Genomic DNA, 18,353 nt, shown 5'->3' with positions numbered 1-18,353 from the left:
GACACCTAGGTGGCTCAGTCAGTTAAGCATCTGCCTTCGGCTCAGGTCATGATCCCAGGGTCCTGGGATCGAGTCCCGCATCGGGCTCCCTGCTCAGCAGGGAGACTGCTTCTCCCTCCGCCTGCTCTGCCTGCCGCTCTCCCTGCTTGTGCTCTCTCTCTCTGACAAATAAATAAAATCTTTAAAAAAAATTTTTTTTAATTAAAAAAAAAAGAAGTAAAGCAGTCTTGCCTCATAACCCCTCATTGTGATGGGCCACTTATGTTTGTCCTATTGGATGTAAACAATCAATACCGGTATTATAAAGGTATTGAAACAGACTCTGACAAATGGTGTCCTAACGTATATTACTGAGGCAAAGACAGTGGTTGCGTACACCACATTTCTAGTCTCAAGACCGCAGCAAGAAGAGGTGGGGAAAGGAACAAAGAAGGTGGATTTAGGTGAGCAGCCACCCACTGCCACACAAAAGCTCGGGAGCAGCTGACTCAAGAAAGGCGGAGAGCCAGGTGGGGTTTACAGGAGTCCCAGAGAATGCCTGTGACATAGGACAGTCAGCAGGGGCTCAGAGGTGAGCGGAAGATGCCCTCTGTTCTCTTCTCAGCTAGAGCAGAAGGCACGGCCTGCAGGTAGCCAGCTCCCTGACCAAAGAAAGACCTGGATAGAACCCATGTCATAAAGCCGCAAGAGCCCACCAGGTGTAGAGCAGCTTTGCCCAGGCCAACCAGGGCGCTGGCCAGCAGCTGTTGAGCGAGGGCCCAAGCACCAGGCCAGAAAAGCCCAGCTACAAGCTCTGAGATCTACAACTGACTGGTGCAGTCCAGGGGTGACCAGTGGGCAGCAATACTCTGTCACAGCAAGACAACTTGAGCTTCACCATATGCTGGGGTCTGAAAGGCTTAGTGTGCTCTCCTTAGAAACGAGAGTAGTCACCGTTTGCCCTCAGCTGGGGCCACTCAGCCAGCCCCTGGCAGCATGTCCAGGTAACCAGTCTGAATTAAGTCTGAGCCCTGGCCAGGCCCTCTGGCTTCAACATGACAGCTATTAGGAGTGAGATCTTATCTGTCTTGCTCACTGCTTACCTCCTGTGTTGACAACAGTGCTTGGAACATGGTAGGTGCTCAATAAATAGCTGTTGAAAGACTAACTGAGACCAGTAAAGGTATTGCCAAACCATGCTCAGGAATGCCCATCTCTGTACCATTTGAAGGCATGAGGAATGTTAAAAATGGCTCAGAGTAAGCCATAATGCAAGAAACATCAGTTCCCTACCACATTACCTGCATTTGTGTTATGTTTCTTGATAATCCACAGGTTGTTGTAGTCCTTGTGCAGATAGGTGGTGACCTGGGTGGGGGAGGAGTTGGGAGGGAGAATACCATCAATATCAGCATAGCCACAGGACAATCCACAGCAAACCAACATTGCTTAAGCCTCTTTCAGAATCCTCAGCCACCAACCCGAGGGGCCATGCTGCCAAGGGGGGTTCAGAAGTAGCACTGGTGAGATTCTCTCCTTCCATCTGCATTTATAGGTTTCTCCCACAAGAGCCTTTTTGATTGGTCTCAATATCTTTCTGCATCTTTTTTTTTTTTTAAGATTTTATTTATTTATTTGACAGAGAGAGACACAGCAATAGAGGGAACACAAACAGGGGGAGTGGGAGAGGGAGAAGCAAGCTTCCCGCCCAGCACAAAGCCCGATGCGGGGCTCGATGCAGGGCTCGATCCCAGGACCCTGGGATCATGACCCAAGCCTAAGGCAGACGCTTAACGACTGAGCCACCCAGGTGCCCCTCTTTCTGCATCTTCTCTTTAAAGTTTCAGCCTCCTAGAGGAGGAACCATGATACCTTGCGCAACATAGTCTCCAGCACACAAAGAGGATTTAGTGCATTTTAAAAAATTTTTATATATTGGGGCGCCTGGGTGGCTCAGTCTTTAAGCGTCTGCCTTCGGCTTGGGTCATGATCCCAGGGTCCTGGGATCGAGCCCCGCATTGGGCTCCCTGCTCAGCAGGAAGCCTGCTTCTCCCTCTCTCACTCCCCCTACTTGTGTTCCCTCTCTCACTCTCTCTCTGTCAAATGAATAAATAAAATCTTAAAAAAAATTTTTTTTAATTAATTAATTTATTTATTTAAGAGAGAGACAGAGAGCGCGAGCTGGGGGAGGGGCACAGGGAGAAGGAGAGAGAGGATGAATCCCAAGTAGGCTTTACGCTCGGTTGTGGAGCCTGATGTGGGGCTCGATCTCAGAAACCTGAGATCATGACCTGAGCCGAAACCAAGAATCAGACTCTTAACCAACTGAGCCACCAGGCACCCCGATTTAGTGTATTTTACAAAGTAATTAAGACCATGCCTCAAATTTTCTAAGTGAAAAATTCATGCCTTATTCTCTAGAATGTGGCCAAATGAAATTAAATAGCTCCATAAATATCTCGTCCTAGAAACTTGAGGTTTTAGCCCATAGCCATTTCATAGACACTGATTTTTAAAAAATTAAATGTGTGTGTGTGTATGCATGTGAACATGCATGTCATGCTGTGATGAATCTAATAGCAAAAATTTAGAAACAGAATAAACGTCCAATAATAAAGGAACAGCTCACATGATGATATGTCCACAGGACAGAATATTACACAGCCACAGAAAATGTTTCTGAGCATTTTTTACCAGCATAGGAAAAGGCTTATAAAATGCTGATGCTGAAAATGGCTGCCATTTATCACCAGGTACTGTTCTAAGCACTGGGGAAGACTTCTCTCTCTGCTGTAGGTACTATGGTTGTCCCCACCTTACTTACAAGGAAACTAAGGTTGAGTAATTTGCTCAAAGTCACCACAGCCTATCAGTGGAGAGACAGGATTCAAACCAAGGCAGCTAACTCCAATGCTCCCAGGATAGAGACTATACACATACAATTATGCCAATTATATAAACAAGAACACAAATACCCGGAAACAATAAAAATACATACAAAGTGAGTTTTTATGACTCCAATTGGACAAAACATGACTGATTTACTTGCAAAGAGATTTGGAATCAACATTTAGGGAAAAAATTATGTATGTATTATGGCTCCTTTGTTTCAGTGGCTTTTACTTTCTCAGAAAAAAATCAGGAATGATGGTATTAAGAATATACAAGGAACTGGGACACCTGGGTGGCTCAGTCGGTTAAGTGTCAAACTCTTGATCTCTGCTCAGGTCTCAATCTCAGGGTCATGAGTTCAAGCCCCACACTGGAGCCCAGCTCCAAGCCCAGCTTTTTTGCCAAGTAAAAATACTGGTCATTTTGCCAGAAGAGAAACATCACTCCAAGTCTCTCAGCACAATAGCCTGCCCTGCAGCCTGCACGCCTCCCCTCTCCTCTCCTCCCTGGCACAGCAGCTGAGACCTGGGGCCTCACCACTCCTCAGAAGCAATCCCTTTTAGCGACGAGGCCCCCTTTACTGTCGTTTAAAGGCCTCTTTCTTAAAGGCCCCCACCTTTTCTGAGGCTTTTGCAGCACCTGAACTGCTGAGCACCATCCTCCTGGGGATGCTGTCTGCCCTGTGCTCTCCTCCCACCTCCCTGTTCATGCCCTCCTTCTCAGCCTCTTCTACCAGTGCCCCTGGGAGCATCTTCGCCACTGCCTAAGTGCTGCTGCCCCCCAGGGCTCCTTCACTGGCTCTCCTCCCTCTGCACACCCTTCCTGGGCAATGCCACCCATCCCACTGTGTCATTGACACCCATATGCTACACACTCAGATCTCCTTCCTGATACAAGCCCCAAATCTACAATACACAAAGGAAACTCTCTCATCTCCAGAGCTACTCTTCCTCCTGCATTTCTGACTATGGTGGAATAGCATTATCACACATACACCTCGATCTCCAACCTACAGACCTAGATATAGCTAGGCCCTGACAGCCACCAGTGATGGGGCCCTGACACTGACCTGTGAAGTGTTTCCTGAATCAATTCCCACCCTATTCATGGTCTTTGCCTCTATTCACCATCCTCTGTCATGATTATTGCCTCCCAACTCATTTCTTGACTCCAATCTGCCCCTCCTTTCAATCTATCACTATTTCTTTCTAACCTAAAAATCTAATCACATCTTATCATGCCTTCATAAATCTCAACGCCTCACCAATGCCCATAGAACAAAGTCAAATCTACTGTAACATGGAAGGCCTCTGCACAGCCTGGCCTCCCCAACCTCTCCAACCTCTCCAACATCCTGCTTCTCCCTCTCAGGCATTGTCCGCCACAGCCACACCCGACACTCGTGGACACGGACACAGACACAGTGTCGCTCACTCATTCAGGGAATACTCATGGCTAATCCCCCAGGGTGCACGTCACATGTATCGCTTCATACTTTTAATCTGCAACTACCCTATGGTGGAGAAGGGCACTATTTATTTTCCCTAATTTAAAGATGAAGATACTGAAGCAGAGAAAGGTCAAGTAACTTGTTCAAAGTCATACTCTGGTGGAACCAGGATTCAGACCCAGATAACACAGTCTGGTTTCCAGGTCTGTGTTTACAGCCACAACACTTGACCATCATCCATGTCAAGCCAAGCACTGTGCCGGGCACTTGAGCCTTCCAAGAGCTAGCAATCAAGTAGCAAAGAGACAGGAGGAAGGAAGCACTCACAATTCAATGTGAAAAGGGTAACTGCAGAGGCTTACAAATCGTGCCAGGCAAGCCCCTCATGAGAGAGGCACGTACCCGGTATTGAGTAGAGAGGTGGGTCACGGTAATCAGAGGGAACACTTGCACTGAAGCCTAAAGAAGCTGGAGTCACCCAGAGGAAAGAGAAGCAGGGTGCAGGAGTAAGACCGTTTCAAGCAGGGAGGACAGCGCAGGTAAAGGGCGGGAGCAAGAAAGAGAAGCGTGGGTTCCGGCCCGGCCGACAGCTTGGTGTTGCCGCAGTACAGAAAGTACAAGAAGCTCGCTGACCTGCTGCTGGCGGGCGCCGACGCCCTCGGGGTAGAGGTGCCTGTGGGAGTGGAGATAGCCGATGGCCATCCGCAGGTTCTTCACGGTGATCACAGAGCCATAGGCCAGATCTGGGAGGAAGGAACGGTGGAGGGTGTGAGTTGGCCCGTGACTAGGAGGGGCCTCTGAAGTCACAGGACTCACTAAGCCTCTAACAGATGGCACTGGGCCCAGCACCGCCTAAAGCGAGACGCACAGGTACCTTCTCACTCCCACGGCGTCAGCTCAAGTGGGAGTTCACTACAGGGTCTCACTGGTGCCCTCACCTCCCTTCCCTCCTCAGGACTTCAGAAGAAGCACTGGTATTAACAGTGGCATTATCAAAGCACTATTTGTAATAGCAAAAGATTAGAAACTGCCCATCCTTCAAAGTCTATACATACATTAAACACAATAAAGAAAGAAAGAAGCATTTCATGTCTTACCTAGAATATTCTTTTTTTTTTTTTGCATATAAAGTGCTTTAATTGGAACAGAACACTGCATCTTTCCAACAAATTTGTAAGGCAGAAACCAGATTACAGGTGAGGATACTGAGGCCCAGAGGTCCCTTAGAGTCTTGTCAGTGAAGGCCGCTGCTAAGTGGCAGTTGATCTCAGCTCCAGAGACCAACCTGCTAAGCCCTGGCCTCTGTGGGCTGTCATTGGCTTCTGGGCCAGCCTCTGCTTCTGCAAGTCAGAGCTTTCTTCACCTTAGAATATTCTTCAAGATAGATATAATGTTATGATAGACTGTTAAGATAATTTACATTTTTGTGAAATCCTTTTGAGCCTTTTGAATCTAATACTATATAAAGTAGTTGTTCAGTGGTGGTTGGGTTTGTTTAATTCTGAATTTAAAAAAAAAAGAGTAAACCGTTTACCCAAGAACATCCCCTCTGCCTGCAGGCCCTGGGTAACTGAGAAGCCTCTTTCTTCCTTACTGTCCTTCTTCTCAGTCCCCTGTAATCTGGCTGCCCTGCCATTCTCGAGTCCACTGAAACCTGTCTCGCTCCATCATGGATAGGCTACTCCGGTCTTCCTTTGTTTGTTCATTTGGTCAACAGATCGTACCAATTACACAGTGGATCCAAAGCTGGAGGGGGCCTGGATGTGGCCCTGGGAGAGCCCAGTCTTAAGGAAGATGGCTGCACACACCGATGAGCACAGGACAGTGGGCAAATGCACCAGCAAAGGTGTGACAACGTGTGACATGGTGGGAGCCCAGTGCAGAGTAGGATGAATTCTCATGCAAAGAGTAAGAAGAGGCTGGCTTGACGGAAGAGATCACAGTGAGCTAGGCCTTTTAAATAACAAGTAGGCATTTGCAAAACCCCACAGCTCCTCTTCTACGTTCTCACGCAGGCCAACATATGCAGCCCCTCACACTGCTGACCACCTTTGCTTCTGGAAATGCTTTGTTCCCCCTTCTCAACCCACACTCCCTCATGGACTGTCCTCTGCAGCCTCCTTCCCTAACCCCCTCCCTCCTGCACTCCCAAGTGACCTGACTTCAGCCAGCCCAGTTCTCATTCTCTCTCTCCAGGTTCCTTACAGGTCACAGCCACCGCCATGGTACCGCTTCCCCCTTTAGCTGGCTGACTGATTCATCCTCTGAAAACATCAGCTGCCCCGTTGCATGGATTTCCCCAAGCATCTCAAAGTCAACCTCTCTACAGTGGAACCAGTATCTGCCTTTTTAAACCAACTTTTTAACCTGCTTTCCTATTTCTCATTCTATGCACAGTCTTGGCGGGCCCCCTGTGTCCTACACACTGTGCAAGGCACTGGAGAGACTAGAAGGCATCATTGTGCCTCCCAGAAACAATTACCTGGGCTCAAGTCCTCAGTGACATCTTTCCTCTTCTCTTTCCATGTCTAATCTCGCTTGTCCCTGCCCATCTGCACCACCCCTGTGGCTGCTACCATGATGCCCAGCTCAAGTACCCAGAAGAGCTTTCCAGAGGGGAGCCCCTGCCTCCAGTCCCACCCCCTCCCTAGCCGTCCTGCGCTTTGCCATCAGTGTCGCCTCCCTACGGCCCCAGCCTTCCTGTCCTCCTTCCTGCTCAGAGGCCTCCGCTGGGTCTCCACTGCCTGTTTAATGAAGTCAAACACCTCACCCAAACATTTCAAACCCTCATAATCCGGGCCCAACCTATCCTTTCAGCCTTATCTTCTAGTACTTTTCTGGGGATAATTTGTACCTTACGTTGTGCCCTGTTCTTGGCCTTGATCTTGCTGTCCCCTCTGCCCTATATGCCCTCTCCTCCCTCTCCATCTGTTCGAATCTACCCATTCTTCCAGGGCTAGACTCCACGGCATCTCACTCTGTGTACCTCTGATGCCCTCCAACTCCCTAGCAGAAGTGATCTCCTGCACCCTTTGATCCCAGAGCTCTGTGTTTCCTCTTTATACACTTAACACACACGGTCACCAGATCCTCTACTCTGGAAGGGATCCACTTACAGTCTTCAATATGGCTAACATGCGCTCCATTATGATCTGTGAATAAGGACGGGATGTGAGTCACAGAATATGATGGTGGAAACTGACCATTAGCACCAGAGGGCCTTGTCCTTTCACCAGATTTCCTCTGGTTGCCTTCCCATGGAGCTGACTTAGATGCTTCCACAGCACAAGGGAGAAGTTATTCTTTACAGTCAAAGAGACTGCTGCTCAGGGCTGCACGTCCTGTGTCCCAAGTCACTCTTTTGAGGGCTCATACCAGGTCTAACTGGATGTTTCTCCCAGTTTGCCATCTACAGGCTATCATATTTTTCTTTTCCAATTCACCCACCCAGACAGGCTTCTGCCCTTCTACCTTCATAAAGGCCAGGAGATACTCACGTTCGGGGATGGAAGCATTGTGAAGGTTGTTGCCTGAAAGCCGGGCCTGGAAGGCAGAACTGAAGAAGCCATCGCCAGGACCACTGTGGGGAAAGGAGCAGAAGACAGACAAGGTACTGGAGAGAAACTCTAATTTCCTGGGAACTCTAGGAAGAGCCTTGTGCAACTAGTTTAAAAGAAGACAACCAGAGGGGCAGTGTGGTATCATGGGACAGACACAGGTGATGGAGTTGGAGAAACAGGGGTCCAAATCTCAACTCGGCCACTTACTAGCTAGGTGGTGACCTTCAGAAGTACCTAACTTTGCTTAGCCTCAGTTCTCATTTATAAATTGGGGATTTAAAAAAAATCAAAAGAACTCGAAAACAATCATGATGAAAACGAGATAATATGTACAAAATGCTGACACTTGGTCGCTACTCGTTAAATGTGAGCCTCGGCTAGTGTTGCTGCGATTGTCACCCTCCTCCAACTGCACACCTTATTCTGCCCATCCCTGTGAAGCACAGGGACTCTGCTTAGGGATAAGGGGCAGTTTGGCTATTAGGAAGTTCTCCTCTTCCTTCAGGCCAGGGTGCTGGCTTTTCTGAGCTCTTTGGATATCCAAAAGACAACACAGGAGGAAACGAACAGATAAAACCCACCAGGTCCCTCGAACATCCCAACCACAGACCCAGGAAATCACACACCCCACCTACAGGCTGAGAGGCAAGAGGAAGATGGGAAGCAAGAGGCTGGAAAGGCTCTGCTGTACCTTTTGTTCAACACCATGAAGTGAACAGCATAAGTGGCCATGTAGAGAGTCAGCGGCAACACTATGAGGCACAGGATGCGAGCGGTCAGGTGTTTCCCCACAGTCACCTGCAAACAGAGCCAGTTCGGGGTGCTGGGCATATGGGGCTTTATTCTACCTTATACCTTCTATGCGCGTTACATGTAACTTTTTATGCATAAGTCAAAATCACAAAAAATTGAAAAACTAAGAGCCAACAAGAAAAAATACATGGAAACCCTAGCCTTTCCATGACACCCCACCACCCCAGCGCTGCAGGGTGGTGAACATGGGCCAGCCCTCTGCTGCCTGTGCAGGTCCTCACCCAGGACCCCAGACCATCCCTGCATCTTCAGCCTCATCACTCATCAGTCCCTTCTATATTCCAGTCACACTGAGCTCCGCGCATGGTCCCCACGCTTCCTGTACTGTGCCAGCCCCATCCATCACACGCATAAGTGTTCCTGATCTGCATCTCAGGCCTCGGCTCCACGCCCCCCCCGAAACCTTCCTGGACCACTTGACCTGGGCTCGTGCCCTCCACTGTGCCCTCACAGCACTTTTTGGCTGGACTGTAATCACCTGTTTACTTATTTCTCTCTCTCCACTGTCTCTGGAGGGCAGGAATCCTTGTTTTTTTCATCTGCATATTCCATGTTTCAGACTGAAAGGGTAGTCTGTCTATATTTTCTGAGCGAATAAATGAACTTATCGAGACTTTGGTTCAGAGGTGATGGTGAAGCCTTGTGGCAAAGTAGTTCAGGTCTGGAGTCAGCCTCCTCTAAGTCTGAATCCTACATCTACCTTTTACTTGTATGGTCTGGGACACATTATTACCTCTCTGGGTCTGGACTTCCGCATTTGTAAAGAGAAGGTAATTAACTACCTACCTCACAGGACTGTTAGGAGAGGTAAATGAGCCAGTGAAGGTGAAGCACTTTGCAAAGTGCCTAGCACAGAATCAGCTCTTAGTAAATAACACTTTAATAAACTCTAAAGGCCTTTCCTGGCCTCCAAATCTGGAGATCCTGGGTCAGAGAAGGAAAATGGTGAGTTCAGAAAGTCACCCTACCCATTTTACTGAAGATCCCATGCAGCTAGTGTCGGCCATATATTTGGCATTGAGCCCAGCTGGACAGACTACGTGACTGGGTAGTTTGTAGAACATTTAAAAAACATCGCAGAAACAAATGCCAAAAGAAAATGCCAAGGATGTTAGTTCATCCTCTCCCTTTAAACCTCTCTAGCCTCCAAGCATGGCCTCCTTCCTGTTGTCATGCTGCCTACAGACAGGGGCCGGAGCCAGCCCACCTCAGGCCAGAATACAGCCACGCCACCACCTGCCGCAGAGGCGGAGAAAGGCCACTGGCTCTGCTGAGCAATACCAAGGAGCAAAGACATTTCTACAAGCACTTGGGTTCTCACCACTGAAAGACTGAGGTCTCCAAACAGGTGCCAAAGGTCTGAAATGGTGTTCCACCCCACTTGCAGGATGATAAAGAGGCCAACAAACTTGACCCCTAAAGCACCAGCCAGATTAATGCCAGTCAGGCTGAGCCAGAACCACCAGGGGGCAGAGAAGGGCCTGAAAACCAACAAGACACAGAGTTCAGTTTGGCAGTGGAACCAAACTCAAAAACGAGAGCAGCAGTGGGGAAGGGCAGAGGTTCTGTGACCCTGAGAGGCCATGGCCTGCCCTCTTTCTTGAGGGCTCCTAACCTCAGGAGACCATGGCGTGGCTCCAGGGAGCATGTGGTTATGGAACTCCCAAAACCGCAGGAAGCAGCGTGAGAGTGAGTAGGACATTTTTCTGGGAGAGGGGCCATAGCTTTCCTGGCTAAGTACAGGGCTCAAATTAAGCAAGAGGCTTACTGTTCAGGTGGAAGGAAAAGGCAAATCCAGAGCAGCCTACCGGATTAAGTCAGCCCTCTCTCTCCTGGGGGTCGCCTGTGGCCCTTGGGAAGCCGGCAATTATTGAGTGCTTACTACGTGTCAGGCGCTGTTCCGAGCACTTGATTTGTATAAACGCTTTAACCTTCACTACAACTCCACAGAGGTAGGTCCTACTATTATCCCCTTCTCCCACAGGAGGAAATCGAGGTACAGAGAGGGCAAGCAGTACAGCTAGCATGCGGGAGAGCATAGTCCTAACTCTGGCAGTCGGTTCCGAGGTTTGCTCCCCTTACAGCACCCAGTGCTCAGTGCTGCAATTTCCCCATTAGCTGGCTGCCTCCTCTGGAGGAGTGAAGGCCCCTGAACTGCGAGACTTACGTACCTCCATGCCTCCAGCTCCTAGCACAGGACCTGGCACATAGTATGTATTCAAGAAATGGCAGGTGGAGGTGGGCGTGGTAGGGGGAGCTGACCACCCAAAGTCAGGGAGAGATGGTAGTCACTGGATCCGGCTTTATTGGCATAATGTAATTTAATGAGCCTGGCCATGGTGAAACCAAGCTGACTCCTAGAAAAGCCTAGGCAGAGCCAGCTCTTTTGGTTTGAATAGAATGAATGACCTACTCTACTCTCTCAGAGGCAAAAGGAGGATCTGCAAAAGACCATTCTGGAAGAAGACCAGGCCCTCCAGAACAGCTTTAGAACTGACCCGGGCCTGCAGAGATCCTCTTGACTGGCATGGACTGCTTAAGCCAACCTTTTATATAAATTATTCCCGTCAATAGGTCAGGAGTGGATGCAACCACTGAGGGCAGGGAGACAAATAGCTCCCAGGCAGTTTCTGTCCTGGTTCCCTCCCCTCTAGGACAGAGAATGTGAAGGATAAAGTTATCCTGGGATCCCTAACCAGCGCTGGTGCCAAGGGGTAGCTTAGAAGATGGTGGGCTGGGAAGGCATGAGGACTCTTCCATAATATCCACAAACCCCTACCCAAATCCACCCATTAGAATATTCTTTAAAAAGATCATTGATATTTTTTTAGTCTTACGCAAAACAAAAAAAAGTATGTCTAGAAAACATATTAAAATCTATTTTTATGATCTAAAATGGACAATCTAAGTTTAAAAAAAAAAGTATGCTTGCCTTAAGTGCAGCTTCCAAACAAGTCCTATAGGCACCCACCCTGTCCCTGGCTACAGAAATTCCAGAGTTGCCATAGCTTCTGACCCCCAACGCCCAGCCCGCAGAGATGGTGTTTCTGACCTGTCAGCACAGGAGTTGTACTTGACCATGCTCAGCATGGCAGCCATGATGAAGAACATCAAGATGGGGTCAAGGAGGATATACTGGGACAGAGTAAGGCATCCTGTATCTGAAAAACATGAGTTCAGCAGTCAAAAAGGGAATCAGAGATGGGCCCCCTGAGAACCAAACACCCCAACAATAAGAAATAGTGCCCCTTATACTCAATTGCATGTAAGCATTTATACAGTCAAGACCAGATGAGCCACTGAGTCATCAGGGAGGTGGAAGGCCATAGCTTTGGGGTACATCAAAGCTCAGGGATAGGAAACTATATCTCACACTCCTTTCAGGCCAGTGACCCAAGGAACAACCATATCATTCAATCAGATAGAGCAGTCCTGAGACGAGGGCTCTTCCTCATTTCCACCACCAAAATGGGAGTTCTGCCACCTGCTTATATAGCCAGACTACCCATACCTAGGATAGAGTCTTAGCATTTTACGTGAAGTCTCTGTTGGAAGCGGATTCTCCGCAAAGGCACCCAAGTGATTGTTCTTCAAACAAAATTTGATTACATCAAGCCACTGCTTGTGAAGCTTCCAATGTCTTGCCATCTCACTCAGACTAACCAAGTCCTAATGACGACTGCCAAAGCCGGCATGGTGTCCCTCCCCAAACAACCTCCTCCACCAACACCCTCTGCCTCACTCACTCCACTCTGGCGACACTTGGCCTCCTTGCTGTTCCCTGAATCCACCAAATGCTGCCTTGCACCAGGACCACTGCAGATGCTGTTCCCTCTGCCTGAACACGCTTCACTCAGATCTCTGCATGGCTTAATCTTCTGCTTCACTCAGGCCACCCTACCCACAAGAGAATCCCTCCCCGTTACTCTCTCCCTTACTCTACTCTATTTTCTACATTGCACTATGGCTTATGTTGTTACATTTCAGACTTACAATCTACTTGCTTATTTATCATCCGCCGTACTAGCATATAAGCTCCATGACAGCACGGTGTCTCATCAGCATATCCTCTGAGGCCCAGAAAAGTGGCCTGGCACAGAGGAGATGCTTGAAAAACAGTTGTGGAATAAAAAAAAGAATAAATGAAGAGGATTAATAACTGAAAAGGGAAATTAAAGACACAAGGAAAAAGCCACCAATCGTCTACAGAGAGGCCCTATAATCTTGCAACATATTTGTCAAAACAAAGCCAGAATTACACCTGAAATACCCACCTAACTTGGCCTGGACTTCTTTAAATGTTAAGTTCTATGAGGTCATGAATTCACTTTAATAAAAATCAGAATAGCACAGAATCAAATTCTACAGATCAACTCTCATTTATCCAGCGGGGAATTACCCACAGAAAATAAAGTTCCCATTTTGCTATTTCCTGCCACCCAGCTACTTCTGAGACATCTGCCCTTCCATTCAGCTGAAATCAGTTTAAGGAGTGCAAACTTATAGTAACCTGAGAGACCTTGATAGTAGCCTGAGAGAAGCAGAATTAGAATCACAAGCCTCCTTCAAATATACACATGCACACACACAAATTTATCTTCTTATTCACACCAAACTCAAATGTGGATAACCTGGAGATAATCTATTCTTTGGGATTATATACGTGAGCACTACCCTCTAATAATATAAAGGTTTGCTACACACAACTATTTTTATATGTAATATCACTGGTGAAGAAAATAAGATTTGTAATACATTTACCCAATCCTAAAGTTACTTAACCACTGGGCCCATGGATAGGATCCTTAAATGTATTGATTTCCAACTACACTCATAATGTAGCAATTTCCTAAGAAACATGGGTATAAGACAACTTACCAAAAGTGAGGAGGGCAGCGGTGAGCAGTGCTGCGGGGAGGGACTTGGACAGCTCCAATACAGTGAGGTAGGCAAAGGGAACCAGCAAGGAACCGAGGAAAGCACAGAACTATGGAAGGAAAAGAGAAGCAGTCAAACAGCCAGCTAAGCTAAGCATCAGAGACCTACTTGACTTGGCACAAACTAATGTTTAAAATGGAGGACCCTTGGTGCAGGCATGACTTGGTGACCTGAAATCACCTAGAATATCTATAAACAAGAAAGGGATGGTGTGACAGTGAATCACCAAATCAAGCAACATATATGTGCCCATTGAGCATCACCTCGAACACGGACACGAAATCAGCAAAATTCAGTCAAGGAGGTGTGTGCAGGATGGCAGATGGTTTCAGGTAGGGGACTCTGAGGTTGGACTGCCCCATCAACTGCTAGCTGTGACTAAAACAGTACATCTCTGAATCTCAGCCTCCCCGTCTGTGTCATATGAAAAATTAGAGTTCCTGCCTCAGAGAGTTTTCTCTGGAGATTAAATGGGCTAGTTTTATTAGCACACACAGAGTACTCAATAAACATTAGCTTCTACTACAAAACTGTGGGTACAAGTAGAGAAAGACCTCTCTATGGTGTTTTAATATTCTAGAGAATTCTATTATTATTTCTGTTATTTCTCCCTTGGCTCTTTCCTTCAATCACAGCAGAAATCACTCTTTAATCTACAGGTTGCATTTTAATTCTGGAAAAAAAAAATTATCTGACTCTTCAGTATCTGGAGAGTTGTTTTTTGTTTTGTTTTGTTTGGAACCACCAGCTCTCTCTCTACCTCCCTACCCTGTCCATCACAAGTAAATAGACAAGCCCAGGGAAATGGAAATTCTCACATTTGGGTTGTCACTTTTTGTCAATTGAAAGCAATGTGTCCTCAATGGACTCTGAGAAACAAACTGAGGGTTCTAGAGGGGAGGGGGTTGGGGGGATGGGTTAGCCTGGTGATGGGTATTAAAGAGGGCACGTTCTGCATGGAGCACTGGGTGTTATATGCAAACAATGAATCATGGAACACTACATCAAAAACTAATGATGTAATGTATGGTGATTAACATAACATAATAATAATAATAAAAAAAGAAAGCAATGTATCCTAGTGTGAAAGAGAACACGGCTGTTATATTTGACCTTGTCGATTTCCACAGCAAGCCCACAGTGAGTCAGGCCTCTATCCAATTACATATGCTATGTGTTGTTCAAAAGTCATTAGGAAGACACAGAACCACTTTAGAATATGAACTTGAGGGTTGGGGTAATCCTTATTTAATACAGTATAATATGACCATGCAAATTACCCAATGATTAGCTCAAATAAGCACACAGCATTTATCTAAAGTGCTTTGAGCCCCTTAAGGAAAGGAGCTTATAAATAAATGCAACCTGCTCTGAGAGCTCCATGTCCAAAGTCAGATTTTGCAGGTTTCATTTAGCTACAGATAAGGGGTCCCCACAGAGTTGGGTACTTAGGCCTGGCGATGCTCTATCAAGGCTGGTGCTGCAACTCGGGGCAAACATATATAGCCTCCTCTACAAGACTGGAAAATCCCTTTTGGGTGCCTGAAACCTTCATGGGGAAAGAAGCAGGGACCTGGTGTCAGGAGTATGGGATGCTGAGATCTTAAGGGCCCTCAGAGGTAGGCAATCCTCCAGCAGTTGTGGCCATGGAGAGGAATGACGTGTGGCCTGCCAATGTGCCGAGGCCAACGTCAGGGGGATACAGGAGCCTCCTGGCTGCCCGGGTCCTAGGCTGCTCTCCAACCTGAAGTCTGAAGCCTCACGTGGGCTGGGCAATAGGTGACAGTGTGTGCTTGCTCCTACCCATGAGATCTCTGTATTATCTGTGGCCTCCCCTCCCCTTCTTACCTACCGCAGTTCTGAATCTCTACACCTAAATCTCTACTACAGGATGTGGGTCCAATCATCCTCCCCTCCCACTGCCACCCAAAGTCCCTTTGTCTACACCTGCCACCACTCCAGGGCTTCCAATTATAACTTCTGACTGAGTGTGGCCCCAGGGTTCAGTCTAGAGTAAGTCAGGAAGCCTTACTCCTCTCATTCCCATGTAGTTGTGATGTTCATATTTGTCCCCAGGCTTCTGGAACAAAAAAGTCCCGTCATACCCACTCAGGTAGCCAGCAAGACCTATCAGCATCTGAGGAGAGAAGGAGAACAAACAAAAAGATGATGAGAGACCTTTAAGATTCCTCTGTCCCCTAAACTTCCTTCCAGCTGCACCCAGACTTTGGCTTCCCTTGATAACTGTCCATAGGAGTTGCCAATGTGACATTTTCTCCTGCAGCTGTTGCAGAGCAAAGAATCTTTTGTCTACAGAGCTCTTTGCTTGAAACAAATCCTCTCTTGTGTTAACGCCAAGTTCTTGGGAATAGTGCAGACTGAATACTTAGGAAGAAAATATCCCACAATTTGAAGGGCTCTCTCATTCAACCTTCTTTCATTTGCTATGAAATAAAACATGACAGCCCATGGGGGAGGCCATGGGCAGGGGCTGATTCCTGGGAGACTGACCTCTGAAAGGAAGATGAGGTTCCAAGTCAGAATGAGGAGGGGGAAAAATGGCCAAGGAGTTCCACACCAGCAATAGGCAGAAGGGAAGAAGTGGGGGAGGGGGGGAGGATGCTAAGACAGACACATTTCCCCAGAGGAGAAAAGTCCCAGGGGAAAATACACCAAAAGGCCAGAGACCAGTTTCTCCTATTTCCAATATTTCAAAGGAGGGCAGCCTTGGCACATTCCAAACCAGAACAAATCAACTATTACACTAAGACTGAGATTTGTGAATCCTTCAAAACGTTCAAGATCAGCTTCTTCATTTCTATCTTTTCATCTTTCAACAGTGTAAAAGTCTCTTTTCCACACAAGCAATCAGAAGCTGCTAAGCCATAAAAACTGTCAGCAAATACCAAGCATTTTTAACAGCCCCAGGCTGCCCTGCCCAGACTCCTGTGCTCCAGTTAAGTTGTGTGGAGGGACAGAATATACTGGCTGTATTAAGAAAGCCCCTCCCTGCAACACTGCTTGTGGGGCTTGGGTTTGGACCACGAACCAGCTCACTTTTTACTATAAGTAGCTCTAACCAAAGTCACTCTTTATAGTTCCACGTCAAGGAACAGAGGTCAAAATTCAACAGTAAATGATTATAAAGCCTTGTTAAAAAAAAAAAAATCCTAGGGATCAGAAGTTAATGTAACTAATTTAACATAAAGTAAGAGAAGGTATTGAAAAGACAGGGCCATCCAAATACCTAGATTAACAAAAACTGACAGGTGACAAACAAATGCACGCCCCTTCCCACCCGGGATCTCAGAGAACAAATTTGCCTGGTGCTGGTATAAATTCCCAGACTGCTTGGCTGGTCCGGTAGAGTGAAAAAATGCACTGATGGTTTGCATCTCAGCTCTCTGATTGCCGGCAATACTTATTAATGTCTGAGCTACAAGTAATAAAATCTCCCTTGCGGTGGCGGGGGAGGGCTGTGAGGATCAGAGACAGTACAATAGGTTAAACACCTGGCACTATGCCAAGCCCTTACCAGGCACTTGAAATTCAGTTCCCTCTCCGTTCTCTTAAGATTAAAAGTAGCCCTGAGCCCTAATTTTCTAACTAATTGATCAAATCAATAAGAAAAGGAACTTACTAGAATAGGCAAATTCATAGAAAACAAAATAATGACTAATAAACATATGAAAAAATGTTCAACCCAACTCATAAAGACATGCAAATGAAAACAGTGACACACCATTTTTATTCTCAAATTGGCAAAGTTTTGAAAAGTATTATCACACCAGTGCTGCCAATGGTGTGGGGGAAGCAAGAACCCTCATACACTGTCGGTGGGAATATATATTATTACAATATTTTTGCAGAAAAACATAGCAATATCTACCACAAATCTAAATGTGTATATCCTTAGATTCTTTAGTTTGGCTGCTAAGAACCTTTTAGATACACCTGCACAACTATGAAAAGATAAATGTGCAAGGATGTTCATTGCAAAATCTTTTGTAATGGCTGAAAATTGAAATTAACATAAATGTCTACCAATTAAAGATGGGTAAAATAATTTATGGCACATCTGTATAATGGAATAATATATAGCCATTAAAATGCATGGAGCACAACAGTCATAAAAAAGGCTGAGATCATGCCATCTGAGACAGCATGGATGGACCTAGAGGGTATTATGCTAAGCTAGACTGAGAAGGCAAACACCGTATGATTCCACTCATAAATGGAATCTTTAAAAAAATGAATAAGCAAACAAAAACAGAATCAGAACGATAAATATTGAGTACAAACTGTAGTCACTAGAGGGAAAGGGGTGGGGGATGGGCAGCATGGGTGAAGGGGAGTAGGAGATACAGGCTTCCATTTATGGAATGAGTAAGTCACGGAAATAGAAAGCACAGCATAAGGACTGCAGTCAGTGACGTCGGAGCAGCGATGGAACAGGACAGATGGCAGCTACACTTGCGGCGAGCACAGCATAACATAGAAACTTGCCCAATCACCATGGTGTACACCTGAAACTAATGTAACATCGTGTGTCAACAATACGCAAATTAAAAAAGTAATAAATAAAATAAATTTTTTAAAAATGGAGTACATTTGGAGGCGCCTGGGTGGCTCAGTTGGTTAAGCGGCTGCCTTCGGCTCAGGTCATGATCCTGGAGTCCCGGGATCGAGTCCCACATCGGGCTCCCTGCTCGGCAGGGAGT

The 18,353-nt window shown here is 46.7% G+C and overlaps 1 protein-coding gene across 5 annotated transcripts in view; it reads right to left on the bottom strand.

Moving 5' to 3' along the window:
* The window catches only part of POMT2 (protein O-mannosyltransferase 2), a 41,089-nt gene that overhangs the window by 12,046 nt on the left and 10,690 nt on the right, over window positions 1-18,353 (bottom strand). For all 5 annotated transcript variants that reach the window (XM_034992995.1, XM_034992997.1, XM_034992996.1 and 2 more), the window contains exons 3-10: window positions 15,665-15,769; window positions 13,573-13,681; window positions 11,747-11,855; window positions 10,016-10,175; window positions 8,573-8,679; window positions 7,819-7,901; window positions 4,955-5,064; window positions 1,281-1,347 (exon numbers count right to left, since the gene is read on the bottom strand). In XM_034992995.1, coding sequence (XP_034848886.1) covers window positions 1,281-1,347; window positions 4,955-5,064; window positions 7,819-7,901; window positions 8,573-8,679; window positions 10,016-10,175; window positions 11,747-11,855; window positions 13,573-13,681; window positions 15,665-15,769 — 850 coding nt within the window. The remainder of the gene's footprint in view (window positions 1-1,280; window positions 1,348-4,954; window positions 5,065-7,818; window positions 7,902-8,572; window positions 8,680-10,015; window positions 10,176-11,746; window positions 11,856-13,572; window positions 13,682-15,664; window positions 15,770-18,353) is intronic.

The sequence above is a fragment of the Mirounga leonina genome, unplaced genomic scaffold (genome assembly GCF_011800145.1).
Source record: "Mirounga leonina isolate KUSES-001 unplaced genomic scaffold, KU_Mleo_1.0 Mir_82, whole genome shotgun sequence".
Lineage (NCBI taxonomy): Eukaryota > Metazoa > Chordata > Mammalia > Carnivora > Phocidae > Mirounga > Mirounga leonina.
This window is presented reverse-complemented; position numbering and strand designations above follow the sequence as displayed.